Raw genomic sequence first — 25431 nt, 5'->3', positions numbered from 1 at the left:
CAGAGGTGGGAAGCAAAACATGTTGGTTTAGAAAAAAAAAAAAAAACTTTACAACCCCTTTAAGACTGCAGAGATTGCTTTCTGTTGATTTACATATACATTATAGACACACTAATATATACCTTTTTACATGTATGTTGTGATTCCTGGGTATTCTGTATAATAGAGCAATATACTGCACATGCACCAGCTTAGGGGAAGTTTTTATGTGACTTGTCACTATATTTTTTAATAATGATTGCAGATAATTACAAGAGAATTCATGTAAATAAAAATGCTAAGCAGAAAGAGCAGTTCCTGGAGCCATTATATAGTTTATATATACGTTTGTTTCCCAAGGTTCATTGAGTCTACTTAAACTGGGTGTTTCCAATATTTATTGCTTAGTGAGAAGTGACTGTAGCTAAAGATATTATATGCCACGACTTTCCTGCAGAAAAATAATTAATAGAAATGTTCCAGAGAAGAATAATTCATTACCTTGTAAAGCCCTGGTATCTGCATAAAGCAAGGCATCCTAGTGTCCCTGCGGAGTGATCAGAGCAAACAAATGTCACATTTCTCTGACAGGGTTACCAGAACAGTTCATCGGGGAGGTGCAATTGAAGTGCTTTATTTGGGTTTCAGTTACTCTTTTGATGCTGTTGCATACACAGACCTGAAGACAAACCGAGTATCTGGGGAGTGAATCCTAGAACGGTCAGGTTGATGACAGATTGTCATCTTAGAACAAGTAACTAGTGTAGCAGCACAAGCGCTCTCACATAGGCTAGTTATTCATGGTCTCTATGGAACCCTCTGCAGATTTGGTGTGTCCATTTTATGTTTCCTTAAAAAAAGGCACATCTGCCTTTTGACATGAGTTATTTCCTGATGCCCTCTGTGTCAAGAGTGTTTGTATATTGGTAAACTTTTGATTTACTTACTGTGTTTATTTTATTACAGATGTGCTGTGAATATGAATGTTGTGTGTATGGTACATAATTCATAGTACTGTACGTATTATGTAAAATGTAGTGTATGGGCCCATTCACACTATGAACTGCATGTGAACTGCACAGTATTGCGCTGTGTTCCTGTGCAACTCGCATGCAGTTCTGTGCTGTGCGATTTCAGCCCATTCAAAATTGCACCACTCTGCACCAAAAGTAGTGCATGCATCGGAAACATACTGCAAATATACATTTGTACTATGCGATCCAGTGCCGGAAAACGTACTGTTTGTGTGCGACCTGCGTTTGCAGTGTCATTAACTTTCCACTGACACTCGCTGCAGATCACTAGGGTAGTGCAATTTGAATGTGGTACCAGAAATCGGCAGAACACAGGTTTCCCACATGGCATTCCAGTGTAAACGGGCCCTAAAACTAGGAGATTCGAACATTTTACTGCAACAGTGGACGCTTGAAATGTATCCATCACTTCACATTGCATTAACTGCAAGTCACTTTGTTGAAGGAAAACCATGTGAGGCAACCACTGCCAGCATTTCTTACTGAAATTGCTGGTTGCTTGGCTGTCGTGCATATTTAGAATTTAATACTTGGAGTCAGCAGAACAGATCAGCTGTTTAGCTCAGTAGGCCTCGCTTGACTGACTGCTTACTACTGTCAGTTCTGCGACTACCAAGACAGGTAGCACTGGCAGCCCATGACCTATTTATTTAATACTTGGATAATATTTTTTTCCCAGCTAGGGATCCCTTCAATTCTAGGCAAATTCTGTATATAGGCCCCAATTCAAGCGGAGTCCTGCCTGGACATTCCACGGTCAAAGATTTGATGATTTTGTGTACTTGCCGGGGGGGCGGGATGGATTGTGGTGTACTGCAAAGGTGCAACATATACAATGTATATGTTGTATGGCTGCCTATCTTCTGTGATTTACTCAATGCTGACGATCAACAGTACTGACGGGAGAATCCCTCCTACCAAGACATTGTATTTTTAGAAGATGGTTATTGCTAGCGGCTCAATCGATGGAATATCGTGGTACATTCAGCCTGCCCATACATAGTTCGAATCTCGGCCTGTTCCTGCTGAACCGGCCGAGATTCGAACCGTCTTTGACCAGCATTACTTGGCTCTATATTAGAGTTTTTATACCTTTTTGTGGGTTAAGTCGAAAAACGTAAAGCTCTGTTATTAACAAAATGTATTCTCTTTACTAACAGGTAGTTGGAAGGGGAACCTTCGGTGTGGTCTGCAAAGCAAAATGGAGAGGAAAAGATGTGGCTATCAAGCAAATAGAAAGTGAATCCGAAAGAAAAGCTTTTATTGTAGAGGTAATGCACATGGCAAATCATTTTATGGGAATCAGGAATTAAATGCAAAAAAACTATTGATTTCTTCTGGGAATAAGTGTTTAGTGAATAGTGACTGTTCCTTTCAATGTTGAAGAGAAATTCCAGGTATGAATACTTTATACAGTTACATTGGTTCAGCTTGGACCAATGTAACTATACAATACCTGGCCAATGCTCCTGGAAGCTGGAAATCACTGAAGTAGACACTGCTACTTCAGTGATTTCCATCTGCTTCCAGGTCAAACCCCGAGCAGCTGCCCTGCTTGCGTTCTGTACACAGGTCGGCTTTCTCTGATTGTAACAGGTAGGGGGACAAGGCAATGACGTCTTGCTCTCCACCTCATCCCTTTAAGAAATGCTTTGCATTTATTCAGAGAATGCAACGCAATCTCTGAATGGTGCCCATGCTGAGTGTCCAACCTCCTGTGTTCGGAACGCAGCAGGGAAGCTATTTGGTGCGGCACGCGAAAGCAAGTGAAGGTCACTGGAGTAGCTAGTGTCTACTTCAATGAGTTCCAGCTTCTAGGGACATCTGTTAGGTATGGTATATGGACGGACCAATGTAGCTATGTATTTCAATACCTGGATAATGTTTTTGAACAACAATTTGTATATAATTCTAGCAATTTAGAAACAGCGCATGGTAAATCATTGGTGCATTGTCAGGCTCCTGCAGACAAGCCTTTCAGCCGTTTTCAAAATGTGACCGTGCTTGCAGGGAGAGGAGCCGCCATCCATTGTCATGGGGGGGGGTATTGCGGTGAGGAGGACATGTGCTGTAGCATGTTACACCCTAAATATAGGTGTGATGTGTAACATGCTCCAAAATGTGAACTTATTTTTTAAAACTGTGTGATTATTTTGAATTTACTTTTACACCTCTAGTGTACTTGTGGAAGATTTCAGAAGTACAATGCTTTGCTAGGTGTTAACATTTTTATTTAATTTTTTTTTTATCTTTTTAAGAATGGTGTAACATGTTTCCATAACTTAAATTTTTGTTTTATTTCAGCTCCGACAGTTGTCACGTGTGAATCACCCAAATATTGTGAAGTTGTATGGAGCCTGCCTAAATCCTGTAAGTATTAAGGCTGTCGTCTTAAAATTCTGCCATTGTTTTAAGTGGACTTATGTGAGGTTTATGTCCCTTAGCCCCTTGGCGCGGAACGCACATATGCAGCCTTTTGGTGGGTGGGCCTTGGCACCCAGCAGCCACATATTTGCATTCATTAGTGTCTATAAAGATCTGTTTTTGTTTTTTTAGGCATTGCTGATCAAAAAGACAGTTGTATACATTGTTGAAATGTGTTTATTTTAAATGAATCTTTTTAAATACAAATCTGAAAACATTAATAAGATTATGGTTCCAGTTTCCATTAAAGTGGATGTAAATCCTTGCATATACCCAGTGAAGTGAACAGCCTCAGATGATACACAGAGATGAAACAAATCTCCGTATATAATATGTTGCATTACATGTGTTACACGTAGAGGTAGACCGATATGAGTTTTTCTCCGATGCCGATATTTAGATATTGGGATGGCCGATATAAGATGCAGATTTTTGTGGCCGATTATTTTAGGCTGATTTAAAAAAATAAAATAAAACAACCTCATCCACTCCTTTCTGCTTACTCCTGTCACTCTAGCACACCCTTGATGTCCTCAGTACAGGTGGCACTGGTTTGGAGGTGGCACTGGCTGGAACTGGTTGGCACTGACAGATGGCACTGGTTTGGAACTGACAGTTGGCACTGGCAGGCGGCACTGACAGATGGCACTGATTGGTACTAGCAGGTGGCACTGGTTTGGAACTGACAGATGGCACTAGTTTGGGACAGATGCCACTTTCAGGTGGCACTGATTGGCAGTGGCACTGGCAATTGGAACTGGCTGGCAGTGGCGGGTGACACTGGCTGGCACTGATTTGCGGTGGCACTGGCAGGTTTCACACTAAGCCGAGTGTAACTGTGTGAAACTAAGAGGGGAGGTAGAGAGAGGAGCTGTCAGCTCGATGTTGGGGGTGGGCGGGATCCAGCAGCTAAATTACACCAGCCAATGATTGGGCTGCTTTAGAAAGGGGGTGGGGCTACATATACACAGTGGCCCGCCCAGATACCATCCCATTGGCTGGTGTAATATAGCTGCTGGGTCCCGCCCACCCCCAACATCGAGCTGACAGCTCCTCTCTCTCTCTCTCTCTCTCTCTCTCCTCTGTTACTTGTCAGTTTCACACTCAGCGCGGCGCTTGATGCTGCCAGAGCCGCTGAGTGTGGAGAAGGGAGGAGGAACGGCGGTCGGTGTAAAATATCGGCCTAATTTTGATAATAATCGGCCGATTTATCAAAAATGGCCAAATATCGGCCGATATATCGGTCTACCTCTAGTTACCTGTATATCTGCTGTCTTCAGCTTTTATATACGGTTTATAAAGTGCACATGGTGTTAGGAGATTTTCACTTCCTGGTTAGCGCTGCAGTGAAGCCTGGGCATACAGCCAAGACAGCTGATTGGAGGAAAGGCACATGCCCCCTCTCCTCATAGGTAAAGGCTTTCAACTCTGTTCCTTGAATAGTTTAGCACACTGCTAATCTATAGCATCCTCCCCCAACACAAAACTCCAGCTCCTTTTATCATATGTGACCGAAAACTTGTACGGAGTTATTAGGCTGATAACGCAACAAGACACAGCTACAGAACATAGTGCTTTGAAGAGACATAACAAAACACTGCAGATATGTGCCCAGCTCAAATTTAATGAATTGGGTTTACATCCACTTTAATAGCATATCTATTGCAGATCTTTATATGTTTTAATCACATTTTAATTGGGATGGTTTTGCTTGCTTACAGATTAACTCGGTCAATCATGTGTGTTTTTTATTTTTGCATTGCTGCATCCCTATGTTTCATCTCAGATGCTTGCATTAATGTCCAGTATATGCCTATTTATGTATATACTTTATATAATAACCGTGTTCCAAGTATTTGGTTGTCAAGGCAACTTTAATGCATGCACTTTGAAAGCAATAATTAAATGGCTATAGGATTGGTTTTTGTCACCAGATTTTTGCAAAGCACTAGTAATATTTCATCTTTTAAATGTGCACTTCATATATTCCAGATTATTCCACAATGTGTGCCCATAATGTACTTAGATTTATATTCTATGTTTTAGGTATGTCTTGTTATGGAATATGCTGAAGGCGGCTCACTGTATAATGGTGAGTAATGTGTGAATTTGTTTTTTATTTTTCCCCACTTAACTAGAAAATGTTACATTCACTTGCATTAATATTAGGGATGTCCCGATACCACTTTTTTAAGACCGAGTACAAGTACCGATACTTTTTTTTTTTTTTAAGTACTCGCCGATACCGATTGCCGATACTTTTTTTTTAATGTCATGTGACTGTGACGCATTGATGGCTGGCACTGACAGACATCCTCTTCCATAACTGTAGAATGTGGTTTAAATTACAATAAAGGATGTGAAAATGGCACTTTGCAGTACTGTTCTGAAGTGCACCTTTTGTTAGCATACTTAATACAAGAAGTTGTGCTCTACTAATATGTATTATTATAAAAACTGAATTATACTTGGTGTGTGAGAGAACATGGACTGTGAGTTACAGATTGTTTCACTACATGAATAAGGCAATTGCCTGATCCAATACCTGGGAGAGAGAGGCAGCGTGTAATGCCTGTGTCCCTGTATAATGCTCAGACGGCGGCCATCCAGTGTACAAAAGCCGCGCCTCCTCCTCTGTGATAGGGGAACTCTAATAGGGGAACACTAACTCCCAGCAGTGAGTTAGTGTTCCACCTATCACGGACATCCTCGTCCATAGGATGAGAGGCTGTCCGTGATAGGCAGAACACTGACTCACTTGCTGGGAGTGTACCCCTATCACAGACGAGGAGGAGGCGCGGCTTTTGTACAGTGGATGGCCAACGTCTGAGCATTATACAGGGACACAGGCATTACACGCTGCCTCTCTCTCCCAGGTATCGGATCGGGCATCGGGAGCATTTGCGCGAGTACAAGTACTCACGCAAATGCTCTGTATCGGTCCCGATACTAGTATCGGTATTAGGACAACCCTAATTAATATAAAACTTTGAATGCACACTTGGATATAGTAAACATTCTCCAGATATGTGAAGAATTGTAATTTATCATTTTAATATGTTCACATTTAGGCTCTAGTGTACCGTCTTGGCCAAATGTTTTGGGAATGACACAAATATACATTTTAGCAAAGTGCTGCCCCTGTTTATTTTTATTTTTTTAGGTATTGCGTTTTCTTGAGAGAGACAGATTTAAAAAATAAAACAAACTCAGAGTACAGAATGCTCCTATTCCATCTTATAACTAAGGGGGTTGTACATTGTGTAGACATTTCACTAGGCAGTGTAGCAATACATCCTGTACAGATATCAATCTTGGAGGTTAGGTGTGATGGTTCCATACATTGTGACTAAGGCAAAGTGCAGCGTAGTAATACAGTGCGGATTTCAGAGTCTTCCATTATGGCGGTATGGGTGAGAGGGTCTGGGGGCTAGCTTAGCCATCTGCCCCAGATTTTGTGGAATGCTTTTTTCCTCTTTTGGATATCAAAGGTAAATTTTTATATTAAGGTAGGGACTCATTAGCCAATTTTAACCAAAGAGTTTTAGTTGGGAGCTCTGAACCCTTCCACGTCAGTAGAAGAGACTTCTTATCATATAAATAAAGGATGCAGAGCAGTCTCTTGGCCTGGGAGGCAATGGCGAGGTCGCCCAAAGATGCCCAAGAGACAATTCTTGGGGTTGACTATATTTGGGTGACCCAGTGCAGAGGAGATGAAGGAGCCTATGGTTCTCCAGAAATCTTGTACTTTGGGACAGGTCCAAAAGCAGTGGAGAAAATCGGCTATTTATCCACATCCCCAGAAGCATTTGGCAGAGGGAGATATTCCCATGTTACTCATCCTAGCTGGAGTGAGGTGTGAGTGATGAAATATTTTAATTTGGATTACCCTGTCCCTAAAGGAAATAACAGAGGTCTTGAATGCGTCCCAGAATTCAGACCAGTCATCTTCTGTAATAGGGACATCTAGGCAGTCCCATTTTTATTTTTTTCTTGGCTGTGTGTGTGTGTGTGTGTGTGTGTGTGTGTGTGTAATTATTTATTCCCCTGGACGTCCATCTTTTTGGGTCAGGCATGGATCATAGTGGACTAATGGGGGAAGCCCTCCAGGAGTGGGGGGGGGGGGGGGCTTCCCTACTACTGTTTGGAATAGGGAGAGAGAAGTTCGTATAATGGTCATACCTGGTCCAGGTGGGGCGCATCCTCTATATACAATGTTATCAAGAGTTTCAAAGGAGGAGATTATAGCTCTTCCAGTAGTGGTACAGGCATTGTTAGGGTTGGGATGGAGCCACCCGTGGATGTTAACCAGCTGAGATGCTAAGATCGTAAAGGTAGAAGTTAGGGAAGGTCAGACCGGCCATGCGGGATGGGAGGCGTAGTGTCTCCAAAGGAAACTTGGGGAGCACCATGGCATTGTACGACATGCGATATCAGGAAGGGGATGACAGACAGATGTTTACATTCTCCAACCTCAGTCTGCAGGCACAAAACTATGTCGGCTGCACTGCTAGGAGTGACATCGCCCTATAGCAACACTCCCCTGATTGGCTCTGATGGGGCACTGACAGGGTAGAGGGGGAGTTTTGCATGCAGCAGATGGTGAGGCTTGTAAGAGCCGTTCAGTGTGTGAAATTGTCAGATAATGTAACTGCTTACTGGGAGAAAGATGAGCTGTTAGAACTCAGCTGTGATGTTGGGGATGGGTGGGACCGAGCGTCTATCAAACATCAGCAATGTTTGGGCTGCTTAAAAAAAGACCTAAATGTAGGGGCCTGCTCAGACCCCATCCCATTGGCTGCTGTTTGATAGCTGTTCAGTCCCACCCGCCCCCGACATCACCACTGAGTTTTGACAGCTGGCCTTTCTCCCTGTGCACATGCCTATGCTCATAGTCCTGGGTCCGCTCTTGGTTCTTTCCAAGTTTCCTGTCACTTATGGTTCAGGAGCAGCGCCATGTCAAGTTGACCAAGATTTCCCATAGATGTCAGTGTTAAATGTTATGGGAGTGGTGCCATGTCAAGCTGACCAAGATTTCGTCCATTGCTTTCTGGGATTGATGCACATCTCCCAGGAGCCAATGCAACCCGGAAATTGCATACATTGCCGCGGCCACTAAATGAGGAAATGAAATTGGCAACTTATTTTTATTTTTTCCTGTTCACGTACCTATATCTGATTAATTTTAGCATCAGTGCTGCATGGTGAGGAGTGAAAGATGTGGGTATAATGCCGCTTTTAAGTACAATTAACATTTCTGAATCTTTCCTATAGCATATTTTCACTTTTTTTTAAATTCAGGTCCCACTGTAAGTCGAGGTTCACATCTGTGCATTTGATGTAGGGTGCGTTTGCGTGGGCACAGCAACCCAATCATTTGAATAATCTGTTGTACCCGTGGGAAACACAGGGAAAGGGTCCCCGACCCTTTTATAAAATTGCAGCCACACAGAAGAATGGTGCGTTTTTGCACACAAAAAAAAAACTTGCTGCCTTTTCGAAGATGGAACCCCCTGTGCACCTGCTAAATAGCAGCACGTTTTGGCTGCCAGTGCAGGAACGCATGCGACTTACATATTCCCGCATCTGCAGTCGTGTATATCTCATTTAAATGGGCACTATTTGTTACAGTGTAATATGCTGGCCTGTTCTTATGTTTCCATTTTGTTTTGCAGTTCTGCATGGTGCTGAGCCCCTGCCTTGCTACACAGCTGCTCATGCAATGAGTTGGTGTTTACAGTGTGCCCAAGGAGTGGCATATTTACATAGCATGAAGCCAAAGGCTCTTATTCACAGGGACCTTAAACCACCAAAGTAAGTTCATATTTGATTTTTGTCAACATTTTTGTTTTGTATATTTTATATTTCAACTTTTAATGTGAACAATAAGTAGAATAAAACAAGGGGTTTTCTAGTTTTTGCTTTACGCACAGAGCACTTTTAAGTGGTGGTCTTACGGATATGTCTTTGATGACAAGAATAGATCGCTGCATGGACTTTATTCTCTCATTTGGTCCTGAAGCAAAAACAGGCTAGGGTTCAGGATGGAGAAAATAAAGTTACATAAACCTTAAAGCGGAGTTCCACCCAAAAGTGGTGGTTCCGCTTTAAGCACTCCTGGCATGTAATTTTTGTTTCTTTGGGGGGGGAGTGGGTGCCTTTTTTTTTTTTTTTTGCCTGCTAGAAGATTGCCTGGCCAATAGCAGAGCGCAGCACGACTTGTGCATGTGCAGTGCGCACCCGGCCAGGAAGCCGTACATGGCCGGTTGTCCACAGTTGCTATAGCGGTGCCGCAGAGATGAGCGAGGCTCTGGGCACCCGCATCGCTGAACTGTGTGACAGTCTGTTTATTAAAAGTCAACAGCTACTTTTTGTAGCTGCTGAATCTTAATAAACTAAACAGGTGGAACTCTGCTTTTAAGTAATAAAATATTTTTTTGTTTTTATGTTTAGTGACATACACAAGTTAAAAACCTGTCTGCAGTGTATATTAGGGCTGCAACGAACGATTATTTTCATAATCGATTTGATGGCCGATTTATTGTTTCGATCGGTTAATAACCTTATATTTTATTATATTTATTATTGTTTCAATCCTTTTGCTCCCCTTCCCTTAAAAAGGAGGCAAAGAAAGAAAAAGACAAAAAATATATACCGTTACAATTTCCTCCCCTTATTCTCCCTCTTCCCTCCCCCCCACCCCCCCTATCTCACCTTAAACAATCTCTTATAACTCTAATTCTCTCCAACTTTTTCTAGGTTGACTTTTAAATGTCTTCCCTTAACTTTTCTGCGTAACTCCATGATTTCTTAAAGGTTCTCCAGTTGTCCCATTTCGTGTTTTGTGACATGTTATTGCCCTCTATTCCCTCTTTCAGTTCTTCCATTTTATAGGTTTCTTCAACCGCATCGATCCATTCCCAGATTGGTGGGCATTCCATCTCCTGCCACCTCCTTGGAATTAATCTTTTTGCGGCATTCAATAGGTGTGGTACAAGGGTGTTCCTATAATTTTTTATACCTTCTTGCCCTCCGTGGAATAAGACAACCCATGGGTCCATCTTGATCTTTTTCTTTGTGATCTCTTCTACACTGGACAATATTTTTTCCCAGTACCTCTTTACCTTAGGGCATCCCCACCAAAGGTGGGCCATATTTCCTAATGATCCACAGCCCCTCCAACAATCTCCTGTTTGTCCCCCTTTAAATTTTCTTAGTTTATCTGGTGTCCTGTACCATCCGGTTATACATTTATAGCACATCTCCGCAGTACGGCTGTCTACCGCAGAGGAGTGTGTCAGAGCCAACATTTTTTCTATTGTAGCCTTATCCTGCTGTGTCCCAAGTTCCCTTTCCCATTTTTTAATGAATGGAGGTATACTCTGCTCCTCTATCTTTAGTAGAATCCCGTATAGCATTGAGGTGGTTCCTTTAGAACTTTCCTTGGTACATATTTTTTCCAGTTCTGATAACTGATCTCCTGACCTCAATGGGTGTGGGAGTTCTTGGATAAAATGGTTTAGCTGCCGGTACCTCCATTCATTAATTTCCATTAAATTTTTTTGGAGTCTTAACTCCTGTAGTGTTAAAATGTGACCTTCATTCATTATGTCCCTCAATTGTGCAGTGTCCTTTTTAATCCAGTTTCCCCCTACTTGTGTTTTACCTGGTGCAAAGTAATCATTATTTTTCAGTGCTATAAGTGGTGAGTTATATACCTTCTCGGTTTTCCTATAAACAGTGTCCCATATTTTAAGTGCATTCTTTGTTATCTCGTGTAAGTTTTTATCTAGTGTCCTAAATTGGGGGGGGTTCCAAATTATCTTATCCAACCTCACCTGTGATAATTCATTTTCTAATCTTACCCACCTTTTTTCTTTGTTGACTCTGGCCCACTCCACCACTCTTGTTAATACAACTGCGTCATAGTATCCCTTAATGTCCGGAACCGCAAGTCCCCCCTTTTTTTTTGGTTGTTTTAACGTCTGGAGTGATATCCTGTGTTTCTTATTTCTCCATATGTAATTCATAATTACTTTTCTAAGGGCAGAGAACAGTGTTCTTGGAAGGGCTATGGGGATCATCTGAAATTTGTATAAAATTTTTGGTAAAATTACCATTTTGCAATAATTAATTCGTCCTATCCATGATATTACTCTATTTTCCACCCTTTTTATTTCTGTCTTAATTTTGTTTAATAAGGGAATGAAGTTTCTCACATAGGTTTTCCTGGTTGATTTGGTTAAGAATATCCCTAAGTATTTTAGTTCCTTAACCCAAGCAAACTGGTACTTCGCTTTCAGGAGTTGCTCATCTGTCTTACTTATGTTTATACCCATGATCTCCGTTTTAGTGATGTTTAATTTAAAATTTGAAATTTCTCCATAATCGCTGCATAAGTTTAATAGGTTTGGAATTGATGTTTTAGGTTCCTCTAAATAGAAGAGGACGTCGTCTGCAAAGGCAGCGAGTTTGTGTTCCTCCTCTCCTATTTTGACCCCCTTTATTTTTTGACAATTACGAATTCTGGCCAGCAGAGGTTCCAATGATAGAACAAACAGGAGTGGCGACAGAGGGCACCCCTGCCTTGTTCCGTTTTTCATTAGAAAGGTTTGAGAGAGGCTGCCATTTATTTTTATTTTGGCCGTAGGTGACCTATAGAGGGTGGCAATCCAATCCATCATCCTCTGTCCAAACCCCATTCCCTTCAGAGTGGACAGCATAAGTCCCCAGTCTACCCTGTCGAACGCTTTTTCTGCGTCTATCGACAGGAGTAGTCCTGGGGACCCCATTGCCTTCATTCTCCGCAGAATCAGGAGTGTTCTTACTCCGTTGTCTCTCCCCTCTCTTCCTTGGATAAACCCTGTCTGATCCGGGTATACCAGTTTTGTCATTTCTTGTCTAACTCTCCCAGCCAGTACCTTTGCAAACAGTTTTAAATCTGTATTTAGCAGAGATCGGCCGGTAGCCTGAACAACTTCCCGTGTCCTTGCCCTCCTTTGGAATAATAGTGATAGTTGCCTCTGATGCCTCTTTACTTAGATTATACTCCTTTCCAAGACCATTAAAATACTGGCATAGTCTCGGTAGGAGTATCTCCTTGCATTTTTTGTAGTACATTACTGTGAAGCCATCTGGGCCCGGGCTTTTACCTGAGGCTGAGCTTGTTAGTGCTAATTTAATTTCATTTTCCGTAATTGGCCTATCCATCCCTTCTGCGTCTATTTGGCTGATTTTTGATAATCCTGATTCTTCTAAGAATGCTATGATCTTTTTTTCTTTCTCACCTTTTTGCCAATTATTTTGTTCTACCGAGTATAGTTTTTTGTAGTATAGTCGAAATGTTTCTGCAATATCTTTTGTTGTGTATAAGACCTCTCCTTTCCCGTTTTTGATTTTATCTATATGGTTCCTTGATTTCTTTTTTGTACCATCTGAGCCAGATGTTTGCTTGTTTTATTTCCCCATCTATATCTTTCCCTTGCTATTGAATTAAATTCCCTTCTTGTGTCCTGATCCATTAGTTCTTTGAGTTTGTTCCGCTTGTCAACTAGATTCAAATATAAATCTCGTTGCTTCCCCATTTTCTTATGTTGTTCTAGGTTAAAAATCTCCTCTATTAGTTTTTCCCTTTTACTATTCTCTTCTTTTTTCCTTCTTGTTCCTTCAGATATCAGGACCCCCCTTATCACCGCCTTATGAGCATCCCATAATGTTGCTGCCGAAATTTCGTCTGTCTCGTTTGTCTTAAAATACTCTTCTAATTCTTTTTGTACCCTTAACAAACTTTTCTCATCAATCAATAATTCCTCATTTAGTCTCCAATTTTGATAGGGTCTTTGATTACCTGAAATATTTATAGATATACTAATAGGTGCATGGTCGGATATCGTCATGGTCTCTATTCTCGTCTCGACCACCATTTCCAACATTCTATGTTCAACGAGAATGTGGTCGATCCGAGAGTAGCTCCCATGAACATGGGAATAAAATGTAAAATCTCGTTGGCTTGGGTTAAAGATCCTCCATGTGTCTACTAGTTGGCTTCTATGTAGGCTATCTTTTACTTTTCTTAATTGTTTATCTTGGGTTTCAGATGTCTGGTGTGTCTTATCGACTTTTGGGTCCATACAGAAGTTTAAATCCCCTCCCAGTATTATCTTTCCCCTCCTAAAATCTTTTAATTTCCCTAATATTCCCTGTAGGTATTTCATCGGGGAGGTATTTGGCGCGTATATATTTACGAGAGTATATTCCGCCTCTTCCAGTTTTCCTCTTAAGAAGAGGAATCTCCCTTCTGGGTCTGTCAGTCTGTCTGTTAAGACAAACCGAGTCCCCTTCGCTATTCCAATTGCTACCCCTCTGGCCCTATTGGAGATAGTATCTCCATAGTACCATACGGGAAAGTCGGGGGAATATAGCCTTATATTTGATCCTAGTGTAAGATGGGTTTCTTGTAGGAAAGCGATGTCTGTCCTATACCTCTTCAGCTCCTTTAACACCTTATGTCTCTTAGATGGACTGTTGAGGCCTTTTACGTTATATGATAGACATTTAATTACTGGCATCTTTGATGTACTTTTGTCCTTTTCTTCTTTGCCTTCTTCCCTAAGTCTAGGTCTAACATTTTTCTTTTCTTCAGATTACGCTTTCTTTTGATTGTTTTGGTGAGACAGGGTATTTTCCCTCCCCCCACCCCCCCTCTCTTCCCCCCCCTTCCCCCCTCTCTTCCCTCCCTCCCCCCTCCCCTCTCCCCTCCCCTCCCTCCCGCCCTCCCAATTTGGCCTATTTAAGACCTCTGAACCATTTTCCATGTCTTGGTTCAGATTGCTCCGGGTGGGGTCTGGGATCTCCCCCCCCCCATCCCGGTTTCTCCGCCCGGGGCAGGGGGGGGGGCACAGGGCCCAGCCAAGGAACAGAAGGAAGGCCAAAAAACAAAGAGGTCAGAAGGAAAAAGAAACAAAAAAAACAAGCATAAAAAGAAACCGGGGGCCTCAAAAAGGGCCCACAAGGGGGCGGCTAGAAAAAAATTGAGAGAGAGAGGGGGAAGAAACAAGGGGGAGGGCGGAGCTTCCATTCTCCACTCCCCCCCCCTCCCCCGCCCCCTACTCCCAACCCGGTATGTCAGGAACCCGAATCTCCAGTTTCCTACAGAATTCATTCAAGTCCTCAGGAAATCTCAATGTCGCAGATCTCCCATCTTTTGTTCCAATTAGGCAGGCAGGGAAACCCCAATTATACTTGATATTCGAGTCCATCATCTGTTTTAGGAGCGGTTTTAACAACCATCTCCTTGCCAAAGTTTCTGGGGCCACGTCGGTGAATATCTGCAGGTCCATCCCTTCAAACACTATCGGGGGTTGTCCCCTCAGCTTCTTCCAAATTGCCTCTTTTTCTTCGTAAAATCGGAACCTTATTATGACATCTCTTGATCGCTCAGAGGTCGCTCTTTTCGGATTTCCTACTCGATGGACCCTTTCAATCCTGACTGGGTTCTCTACAGTTCTTTCCAATATTGGATTAAATATCATCTGCGTTATTATCCTGAGGTCCTCACCCCTTTTCTCTGGTATGGACCTTATCCTTAAATTTTGTCTCCGATTTCTGTTTTCCTGATCCTCTAATTTATAGAGAATATGTCTTTGTTGTAGTTGGATCTGGTCCATCTGGGCTCTACATGTATTTGCCTCCTGTGCCTGTTTCTCGATTTGTTCCTCTGCTGTTTCTATTCTGGAAAGCATATGGCCAAAATCCGTCCGCAGATTCTGTATTTCGCCTTTTATCGCGTTTTCCAGTTTTAACAGCATCTCTGCCATTTCTCCCTTGGAGGGGGATTGAGTGTCTGCGCTTCGATCATCCATCCTGCTGCTTTCCAGTCCACTCCCTGTACTCCCTGTAGGTCCTTCCTCTATAGATGTTTCCCTGGAAGTATCACTCTGGGGTTTCTTATTTTCGGTCTTTTTTACTTTATTCACTTGTTGTTGCTTTGTTAATCCCTGGGAACCGGAGGCACGCGGGCTTTCCCCTCTGGTCACAAATGGCCTTATTGAGCTTGTTGCTGTTATGTTACTTGGGGTAGTTGGAGGGCCCCCTTTTGTTGATCTACTCGTCATTCTGCTCATATTAGTCTCCCTCCTTCTGATTCTCTTCCCCAGCTTGACCTCTTATTTCCAACAATTTAATACAAGACTCCGTATAGGGGTATGGGCCAGTATGGTGTACCGGACGGGGTGGGACAGGAGATTTTAAAGGTTTCCTTTTTTTTTTTTTTCCTTTTTCTCTTTCCTTTTCTTTCTTCCTTCCTCCTATATATTTTCCAGTTTTTAACAAAAGGTCCCTTTTATTTAATCAAAATGTAATATGCAAATACAGTGCTACCTGATGTGAAAAAAGGTATCAAATGTGATATTAAGCAGCGCTCAAGAGAATAAAAAAAAAAAAAAAAAAAACACACATATAATATTGCTAGACTATTAAGTGAAAAATAATGAGTGATCCACCCTCTATGTGAAACAATATATCAGTGTCAAAAAATAGGTGTCAATAATACACCCAAAATAACAGGTTGGCAAAAAAAATCCATAAACTGATTGTGTGAACGTAAATGAAGTTCATAAATGGAGAACAGAAGAAGTCCCTTCACGATCTTCAGACAGTGCTTTCACCACACCACAGTGACTGCGTGATTCCACCACCCATCAGAATGCAAACTCACCACAATAAATGGCCTGACACTCTCGTGTTAAGGCACACAGGCTTTTTAACTGAACCACTCAGTTTAATTGATGGAACTCCCTCTTTGGAAACTGGAGCACTCAGTTAAATAAATGGAGATCCGTTGGAAAAAGGAAAAACTCCAAGATGACAGCCACATGTATAATGAAGAGAGAGAGCACAATAGTGTGATATTGCAACACAACTTTTAATAAAAACACTAAAAATCTCCCAATAGATGCACTCACAAAAATGACTCTTGTCATAAGCAGTGATTAAATCCAAACATCACACGGTGTAAACACAAACGAAAATTTTCCTCCAGGTGGCGTGGGTACTAAGTTACAACCGCATACCTTAAACTGAACTGGTCGGGCGTGGAACGGTCTATCTGTCACCAATATAGTCATCTGAAGAGCGACTCCAGTACACCTTCATAGGGCTGTGAGTAAACCTGGGCTATTTGTTGGTCCGCCGTGACCACTGGTTCACCTGGAGGAAAATTTTCGTTTGTGTTTACACCGTGTGATGTTTGGATTTAATCACTGCTTATGACAAGAGTCATTTTTGTGAGTGCATCTATTGGGAGATTTTTAGTGTTTTTATTAAAAGTTGTGTTGCAATATCACACTATTGTGCTCTCTCTCTTCATTATACATGTGGCTGTCATCTTGGAGTTTTTCCTTTTTCCAACGGATCTCCATTTATTTAACTGAGTGCTCCAGTTTCCAAAGAGGGAGTTCCATCAATTAAACTGAGTGGTTCAGTTAAAAAGCCTGTGTGCCTTAACACGAGAGTGTCAGGCCATTTATTGTGGTGAGTTTGCATTCTGATGGGTGGTGGAATCACGCAGTCACTGTGGTGTGGTGAAAGCACTGTCTGAAGATCGTGAAGGGACTTCTTCTGTTCTCCATTTATGAACTTCATTTACGTTCACACAATCAGTTTATGGATTTTTTTTGCCAACCTGTTATTTTGGGTGTATTATTGACACCTATTTTTTGACACTGATATATTGTTTCACATAGAGGGTGGATCACTCATTATTTTTCACTTAATAGTCTAGCAATATTATATGTGTGTTTTTTTTTTTTTTTTTATTCTCTTGAGCGCTGCTTAATATCACATTTGATACCTTTTTTCACATCAGGTAGCACTGTATTTGCATATTACATTTTGATTGTTTAACTTTTAGAGCAGCAGCTCACATATATTTATTTATTAATTTATTTATTTATATTATCAATATCACTATATTTTCACTTATATTCTCCAGTTACGCGCAGTGGGGGTGGCTCAATTAGACGGCCCTTATTTCCACCTTTTTCCCATACCCTTTTATTTAATGTTTCTACACAAGATATCCAAGGGATTTATTTCTCCCCCGTCTTCTTTATTTAAAGGGAGATCGTTGTTCCCCCCCCTTTCTTCCCTTCCCCTTCTTTTATCTATTGGACCTCTCCCCCTTTTATGTGCTTATCCACGGTTTTAAGATGTTGACCGATCGGATACAGGCATATAATATCTGTATCTGCAAGGAGTTTGACCAAACGGGGTTCACCTGCTTACTGTTCAATGTTTGGTCATTAAAGAGGGGGGGACAGGTTAGCTTCAGGTTTCCTTCCCTTTTTAGTCCTTTTCCTATTGTTGCATGTCCTGGGAAAAGGGGGGAAGGTCCCTGGGGAAAAAAAAAAAGAAAAAAAAGAAGGAAAACCAGGACCGGGGAATGCCTAAGGGTTCCCCAAGGGAGAATTGACATACAGTTAATACTGCGGTCAACAGCCTAAAAAATACCGGGGGATGGACCCACCCCTGGAGTAGTACACGGAGGCGAAAAAAGGAGAAGCACACATATATGTACATACATACACACATGTATACCCATACCAATCTTGTCTTGTTCTAACTTTTTCAGTTACGGTGTATATAGTCCCATTCGGTCAGTTTAATATGTCCTTGTCCTTGTCCACCCCTTTTATTGAGGGTCATTTAAAAGAAACCGCTAATTGTCTCTAGGTTCCCAATTTCCTCCACTACTAGCCCTCCTTTCACGTGTGATTAATTGTTCTGTGTTATACCAAGCATTGCAGAGCTCTTTACCTTTATGCAACTTATGTAACCTATATCAACATTCCTGGCACTTGATAGAAGCAGCATATCATATTCAAAATGTTAAATATATCTCCCTTCACAATGAGTTCACAATGTGTTTCACATAAGATGCTGTTTACAGACCTTCTTGGTCTTCTTCAACAGTATTCAAATAATAATACAGAGTGTACCTCTCGTTCTTGACCCACTGGAAGGAGGGGTGTAGGAGAAATCCAACCGAGCTCAGCGTGTCCACTGGCTCGGCATACTCACGTCTGTGTTGATTTATGACCTGACAGGAGCCGCCTCGACCGACAGGTGCCGTCCTCCCGCTACTTGCTCTGCCTCCCCCGTCCTCTCCAGTTTACTTGTATGGGCATGGGCAGCAGGCAGCGGAGCGGGACAATTCCTCACTATCTGCAGCCCTTAGCACGGCGGGATACAGATGGTTCCAGCGGCTCCATGAAGAGCCGGTGAGCGTATCGCGCAACGTGCTGTACGAGGGCTGCTGTCTCTCTCCCTCATTCGTCGCGGTCCGTCCTTCCTCCTATCGATCCCATAGATCTTCACTCCCCCCGCCCAAGAGCGCGGCGCGTCCTCCTCACGTGCACGCACACGCCATCTGAGTTCTGACAACGTCTTCCTTTTAAAAAAAAAAAAAAAAGTTTATTTGATTTTCAGTGGGATCAAATCGACATTTGTTTTCAACCACAGTGACGGCAGACTTTAGAGATAATAGAAAACTTCTTGGTCAAAGGAATCATCAGACCATGTATGTGGTTTTTGTTCAGAAATTATATTAATTTTAAAACTGAATGTTAAAAGCAAGTGAAAATTTCAAACAACATTCTTTCCTTCAGTGAATGTACAATGATTTTTCGTATTATTATAATATTAACAGTAGTGAATATTTGCTCTTTTTGTACTTTAACCGATTAAATACAGGGCTTTTATATACCCTTCCTTACCAGACCAATTTTTAGCTTTCAGTGCTCTCACACTTTGACAATTACTCAGTCATGCTACACTGTACCCAAACCAAATTTTTATAATTTATTTTTTTCTAGTAAACAGAGCTTTCTTTTGGTGGTGTTTAATCACTGCTGGGTTTTCTATTTTTTGCAATATAAGCGAAAAAATAAAAATGTTTGGGAAAAAAATAAACTTTTTAGATTGTATTGTAAAATTTTGCAAATAAGTAATTTTTCTTCATAAAATTGGGCCAAAATGTATCCTGCTACATATTTGTAGTAAAAATAACCCAAAAAGTGTATATTATTTGGTCTCTGTGAAAGTTATGCCGCATACACACCATCACTTTATGTGATTGAAAAAAAACGAAATTTTCTGTGAAGTAAAAAACGACGTTTTTGAAACTTTAATTTTCAAAGACGAAGTTGCCTACACACCATCGTTTTTCTCACAATGTTCTAGAAAAGCGAGGTTACGTTCACCACTTTTTTCCATTGAAGCTTGCTTCATAAGTAGCTTCTGGGCATGCGCGGGTGTAAAAACATCTTTTTTGCTACACACGGTCAATTTCTGTGAAGTAAAAAACGACGTTTTGAAAAACGACACATAAAATTGAAGCATGCTTCAATTTTTTTTTTGTCGTTTTTCACAAGACATAAAACAACGTTTTCCCCCACACACAGTCATTTAAAGTGACGTTTTGAAAAACGTAATTTTTTTTTTTTTCATCACATAAAGTGATGGTGTGTACGCGGCATTAGTCTACAAGCTATGGTGCAAATCATTGAAAAATGATCACATCTGAAGTACTGATGACCTATCCATTCTTGAGACCCTAACAAGCCAGGAAAGTACAATTTCCCCCTCAAATTACCCCTTTTTGGAAAGCAGGCATTCCAATGTATTTAGTAAGAGGCATGGGGAGTTTTTTGAAGTTGTATTTTTTTCCCCCCTTAATTATTGGGGGGGGACTTTTTTTGTGCAAAAAAAAGAAAAAATTGTCATAACAAGTTATTTCTCTCACACAGCACATGCATACTTGCAATGACACCCCAAAATACATTCTGCTACTTCTCCTGAGTATAGTGATAGCACATGTGTGAGACTTTTACACAGCCTGGCCACATAGAGGCCCAACATTGAAGTAGCACCGTAAGGCGTTATCTCATTTCTCAACCACCTATTACAGTTTTGAAAACGGGTTCTCTGGTGGCGGGTACTCTTTATTTGGGGGGGGGGGGGCAATCTGGGCACAGTGCTACTTATGTATTGTATTACAGATGTGTAACTCACTGTTGCTAATCTCCTCCTCACACTGGATCTGTGTGTGAAGAGGAGAACAGCAACAGTAAGTTACACACACAGTGTTGTGTTTACATTTAGTGACCGGCTGTGATTGGACACAGCCGGTCACGTGGTATAGAGACAATTTCATTGGCTCTATACCCTAATCGGGGCTGGGCTGTATCCAGGTGAACAGCCTCAGCCCAGATTGCCCAGGGGAGCGCGCGGGCGCCGTGCACGCCTCTGAGCTGCTCTGCATTACCGGTAAGTTGCACCGGAAACTTCGCCGCCCACCGCTACATTGCCCCCATCGGGGATTGGCTGTGTCCCTCGGGAAACACCAGATCACCGCCCTGCGCACCCCCGGGGGGCGCGCACGGGAGCTGTGCACGCCGCTGCTGCAGCTCTGCATTAGAAATCCGGTATGCTGCACCGGAGGCTCCGCCGCCACTCCATTACCCACATCGGGGAATGGTTGTGTCCCGAGGGACACACCGGATCCCCGATCGCCGCTCTGGGGGCCTGCAGTAGCGGCGGAAAGCCGAGAACGTTATAGGACGTCCACCCAGGATGGGAGATCCCATCTGTGGACATCATTTGACTATGGCTGGGTATTGAAGTGGTTAAAGGGCTCATTTTTTTTGTTTTTTTTAGCAGGCCGATTGATTATGAAAATAGTAGTCGATTAATTTCATAATCCATTAGTTGTCGATTTATCGATTCGTTGTTTCAGCCCTAGTGTATATATTATATTCAACATTGCATTGTCCTGGCAACTTTTTTTTTTTTTTTCTTTAATTTCTTAAAATATATCTTGTCTAACCTTTTTTAGTTTTGGATAAAGCAGGAATCTTTTAGAGCTGGTTTTTGTTGCTCTCTGTGTGCCCACTGGGAAGATTCACACTCTCTGCTTATCCTTGTGATCGTTAGTCAGAACTAAAGAGATCTACAGTATACTTGCCTTTCCCTCAACAGTTCCCATCTCTCACTGACATCATCTCCTGTGTGCTGGTCAATGTAAGCTGAGCTACACATATGCAACTCAGTTTACATTGTGAGCAGACAACGGCTAGACGGGTAGGTGCATTTTTATTGCAGAAGAAACATTGTTTGTTTCTTCTGCAATAAAAAACCTGTCTGCTCGCTATTTTCTACAGCAAAACATTAGTCCAGCTTTAATACTGTGACATTGAAAAGGGGGAAGAAGAGAGAAAGGGATAAGATGTAACCCCTGGAAAAAAAGGGGGCATTTTAAATCACTTCGGACTGCCGCATGTACATTTACGTTGGCAGAATGGCACGGACAGGCACATTGGCGTACCTGTAGGTCCCTGCCTAGACGTGGGTCGGGGGTCCGATCGGGACATGCGGCGGTTCCCGTGGCTTCAGGAGCGATCCGGGACGAGGGGGCGGCTGTTCGTTTTTGTCCGCCCCCTCCGGATCGCTCACAGCCAATGCGAGCACTCCCCTGTGTGTCACTACCTCCTCCTGTGTAAACACAGGAAGGGGGAAGTGATGTATTCTCTCCTCTCGGCGGTATTTTCAACCGCCGCTGAGGACAGAATACATCACACAGTAAGTCTGCACAACACTACACTGACACACTACACATAGGCACATTAATCACCCCACCCCCCACCCCCTGTCACAGTGTCACTGAATGCAGTGATCATATATGTACTGATCACTGCTTTTAGTGTCAATGTGACAGGCAGTTAGTGTTAGGTCCAGAGTAGCCCCCGTACCCCCCCCCCTAATAACGTTTTAACCCCTTGATCACCACCCTAGTTAACCCTTTCACTCCCTATTGCCAGTGTCACTAAGCGATCATTTTTCAGATAGCTGTATTAGTGTCACTGTTGCCGCTAGGTAGCTAATTTTTTTTTTTTTTTTTTTTTACTAAAGACATGTGGCTGAATAAATTTTGGCCTAAATGTTTGACTAAAATTTCGTTTATTTGATTTTTCTTATAACAAAAAGTAAAAAATATTGATTTATTTTTTCAAAAATGTCGCTCTATTTTTGTATATAGCGCAAAAAAATAAAAATCGCAGAGGCGATCAAATACCACCAAGAGAAAGCTCTATTTGTGGGAAGAAAAGGACGCAAATTTTGTTTGGGAGCCACGTCGCACGACCGCGCAATTGTCTGTTAAAGCGACGCAGTGCCGAATTGTAAAAACCCCTTGGGTCATTTAGCAGCATATTGGTCCGGTCCTTAAGTGGTTAAACATGCCAAACCAATGGAAGGACAGTCAGAAATAACCAAACTCCATAAAAGATCATTTTTATTCTTAAATTCCTTAAAGCGGGGGTTCACCCTATTAATAATAAAAAAATAAAATTTCTTCTAGCATATCATGAGGCATAGTAGCGCAAACTACAGTATGCCTGTCTTTATTTTTTTAGTCCGGTACTCACTGTGTAATCGTAGCGACAAGATTCCGACCCCCCTCGGGGAATGGGCGTTCCTATGGAGAGGCAGCATGATTGACGGCCGGCTCTGGCACGTCACGCTTCTCCGGAAATACCTGAAATAGGACTTGGCGCTTCACGGCGCCTGCGCATAGTCTGTGCGCAGGCGCCGTATAGCGCCGTGAAGAGCCGAGACCTGTTCCGGCTGTCTTCGGGGAGCGTGACGTGCCAGAGCCGGCCGTCAATCACCTTCCCTCTCCATAGGAACGCCCATTCCCCGCGGGGAGTCGAAATCTTGTGTCTACGATTACACTGTGAGTACGGGACTAAAAAAATAAAGACAGGCATACTGTAGCTCGCGCTACTATGCCGAATTTTATGCTAAAAACATGTTAATAAGGGTGAACCACCGCTTTAAAGCGGGGGTTCACCTCAAATAAAATTTTTAACATTACATTCAGCCGAGTTGTTAGAATGACATTAGGCTGTTATTTTTTTAATTTCCTTGCCGTACATACCATTTTTTATGTATGTATGTATGTGTGTGTGTGTATGTATGTATGTATGTATGTATGTGTATATATATATATATATATATATATATATATATATATATATATATAATATATATATATATATATATATATATATATATATATATATATATATATATTGTGTGTGTTCACCACGGGTATGTAATCTGCGGGACTGGGCGTTCCTAATTGATTGACATGCTTCCGACCGGCGCGTCACGAGTTGCCGAAAGAAGCCGAATGTCGGTGCGCAGGCGCCGTATAGAGCCGACTCGCAATCCGGCTTCTTTCGGCAACTCGTGACGCGCTTTATGCGCCGGTCGGAAGCATTACAATCAATTAGGAACGCCCAGTCCCGCAGATTACATACATACATACATACATCCCGCAGAATATATATATATATATATATATATATATATATATATTTATTTTGGTATGTACGGCAAGAAAAAATAACAGCCTAATGTCATTCTAACAACTCGGCTGAATGTAATGTTAAAAAATGTTTTGGGGGTGAACCCCCGCTTTAACATAGTACCATCTTAAAAACAAATCAACAGAATATCAAGATTTTAAATCCGGTGACATAAACTAATGAACAGTCTGAAGTTGCATAGGCTTTACTAGAAAAGGAAGTAAGGGGAAGTTTTCCAATGAAGACACGTGTTCCGATTGCAGTTGTCCAACAGGGCATTTCCTCTCACTTCTGGGGCATTTCCATATACTTTCTGTTATGTCTCCAGGACAGGAAAATAACTGGTTTTGCCAAAAAACAAAACATTATAGGGACTTTACCTTTTCACACCAGTGTGTTGCAGTAATGCGCTTTATGCGTATTTGGTGATTTGCAGTGCTATTAATTTGAATGGCACCTCCATAAAGCACCTGTGTTGCAGCGTAAGGTAATATAACATCATTGTGGTGGGGCACTCTGATCCAAAAAATGCTGCATGTTTGATTTCTAGGTTTCTTGTGCATTATTCAGCCCATTGAAACAAATGAGCTGCTTTATCAGTGTTTCTCAACCTCATTTTTTTAGTTGTGCCACGTAAAAGACATAAATATTACTTGTCAATGGGAAACCTGAGCCTGGGATGATTCACATAACTGCCTTGATGAAATTGACTTTATATGATATGAAAGGTGTCTTTCCCTCCCCCCTCCTCAATCACAATCTGTTTCACATCAAAGCCCTACCTTTTGGCTCAAGCATCGGCAGCAAGCAAGATGTGGAGAAGGTCTGGGGTAGCCGCCTGCCCTGGATAACTGCCATGAGTTGCCATCGTGCAAGCGGGCTGGCCTCCAACACCACAACAATGAGTATGGTATGATACTGGTGGCCGTCCCACCTACAACTTGGCAACTCATAACACTGTTTCAAGGCAAACTAAGTCCTGTGTTCGCAGCATCCCAGGGAAACCCAGATGACACCTTAGTTAAGAAACCTTGCCCTGACCTAATGCGCATTAACTGCAACACGGCTCAACTGACTGTGAAATAGGCCCACACGGGGTTTTGGCCTGAATACACTTAAATATTGCTCTTCTTCTATTGCGGCAAGTACATTTAACTGTTTCTTTATTTGAAATGTTGCCATCACCTGTACATTTTCAAAAGGCAGAAAATAAGAATTGTAAGTGAGAACTATTCCAATAATGAATTTATTTCCTAAACCTAAAGTACTGTTTTCAATACTGCAGCTTGCTCTTGGTGGCTGGAGGTACAGTTTTGAAGATATGTGACTTTGGTACAGCGTGTGACATTCAAACCCATATGACTAACAACAAAGGGAGTGCTGCATGGATGGCTCCTGAAGTCTTTGAAGGTAAAACATTGGTGAATTTCCTACTGCTGTGGATTTATTTGTTATATTTTAGACCTGTTACATAAGTAGATTACGTTTTCAAATGGTCAGATGAATTGGCATAAATATTTACCACTTTGCAACCAGTAGCCATAGATGTCTAGTTTTTTCGGATTCCA

General features: G+C 41.9%; 1 protein-coding gene across 4 annotated transcripts in view; it reads left to right on the top strand.

The window, feature by feature from the left end:
* MAP3K7 (mitogen-activated protein kinase kinase kinase 7) overlaps positions 1-25431 on the top strand; it is a 69082-nt gene that overhangs the window by 8089 nt on the left and 35562 nt on the right. For all 4 annotated transcript variants that reach the window (XM_040350104.1, XM_040350106.1, XM_040350105.1 and 1 more), the window contains exons 2-6: positions 2174-2284; positions 3318-3383; positions 5484-5529; positions 9113-9251; positions 25149-25273. In XM_040350104.1, the coding sequence (XP_040206038.1) occupies positions 2174-2284; positions 3318-3383; positions 5484-5529; positions 9113-9251; positions 25149-25273 (487 nt within the window). The remainder of the gene's footprint in view (positions 1-2173; positions 2285-3317; positions 3384-5483; positions 5530-9112; positions 9252-25148; positions 25274-25431) is intronic.

The sequence above is a fragment of the Rana temporaria genome, chromosome 4 (genome assembly GCF_905171775.1).
Source record: "Rana temporaria chromosome 4, aRanTem1.1, whole genome shotgun sequence".
NCBI lineage: Eukaryota > Metazoa > Chordata > Amphibia > Anura > Ranidae > Rana > Rana temporaria.
This window is presented reverse-complemented; position numbering and strand designations above follow the sequence as displayed.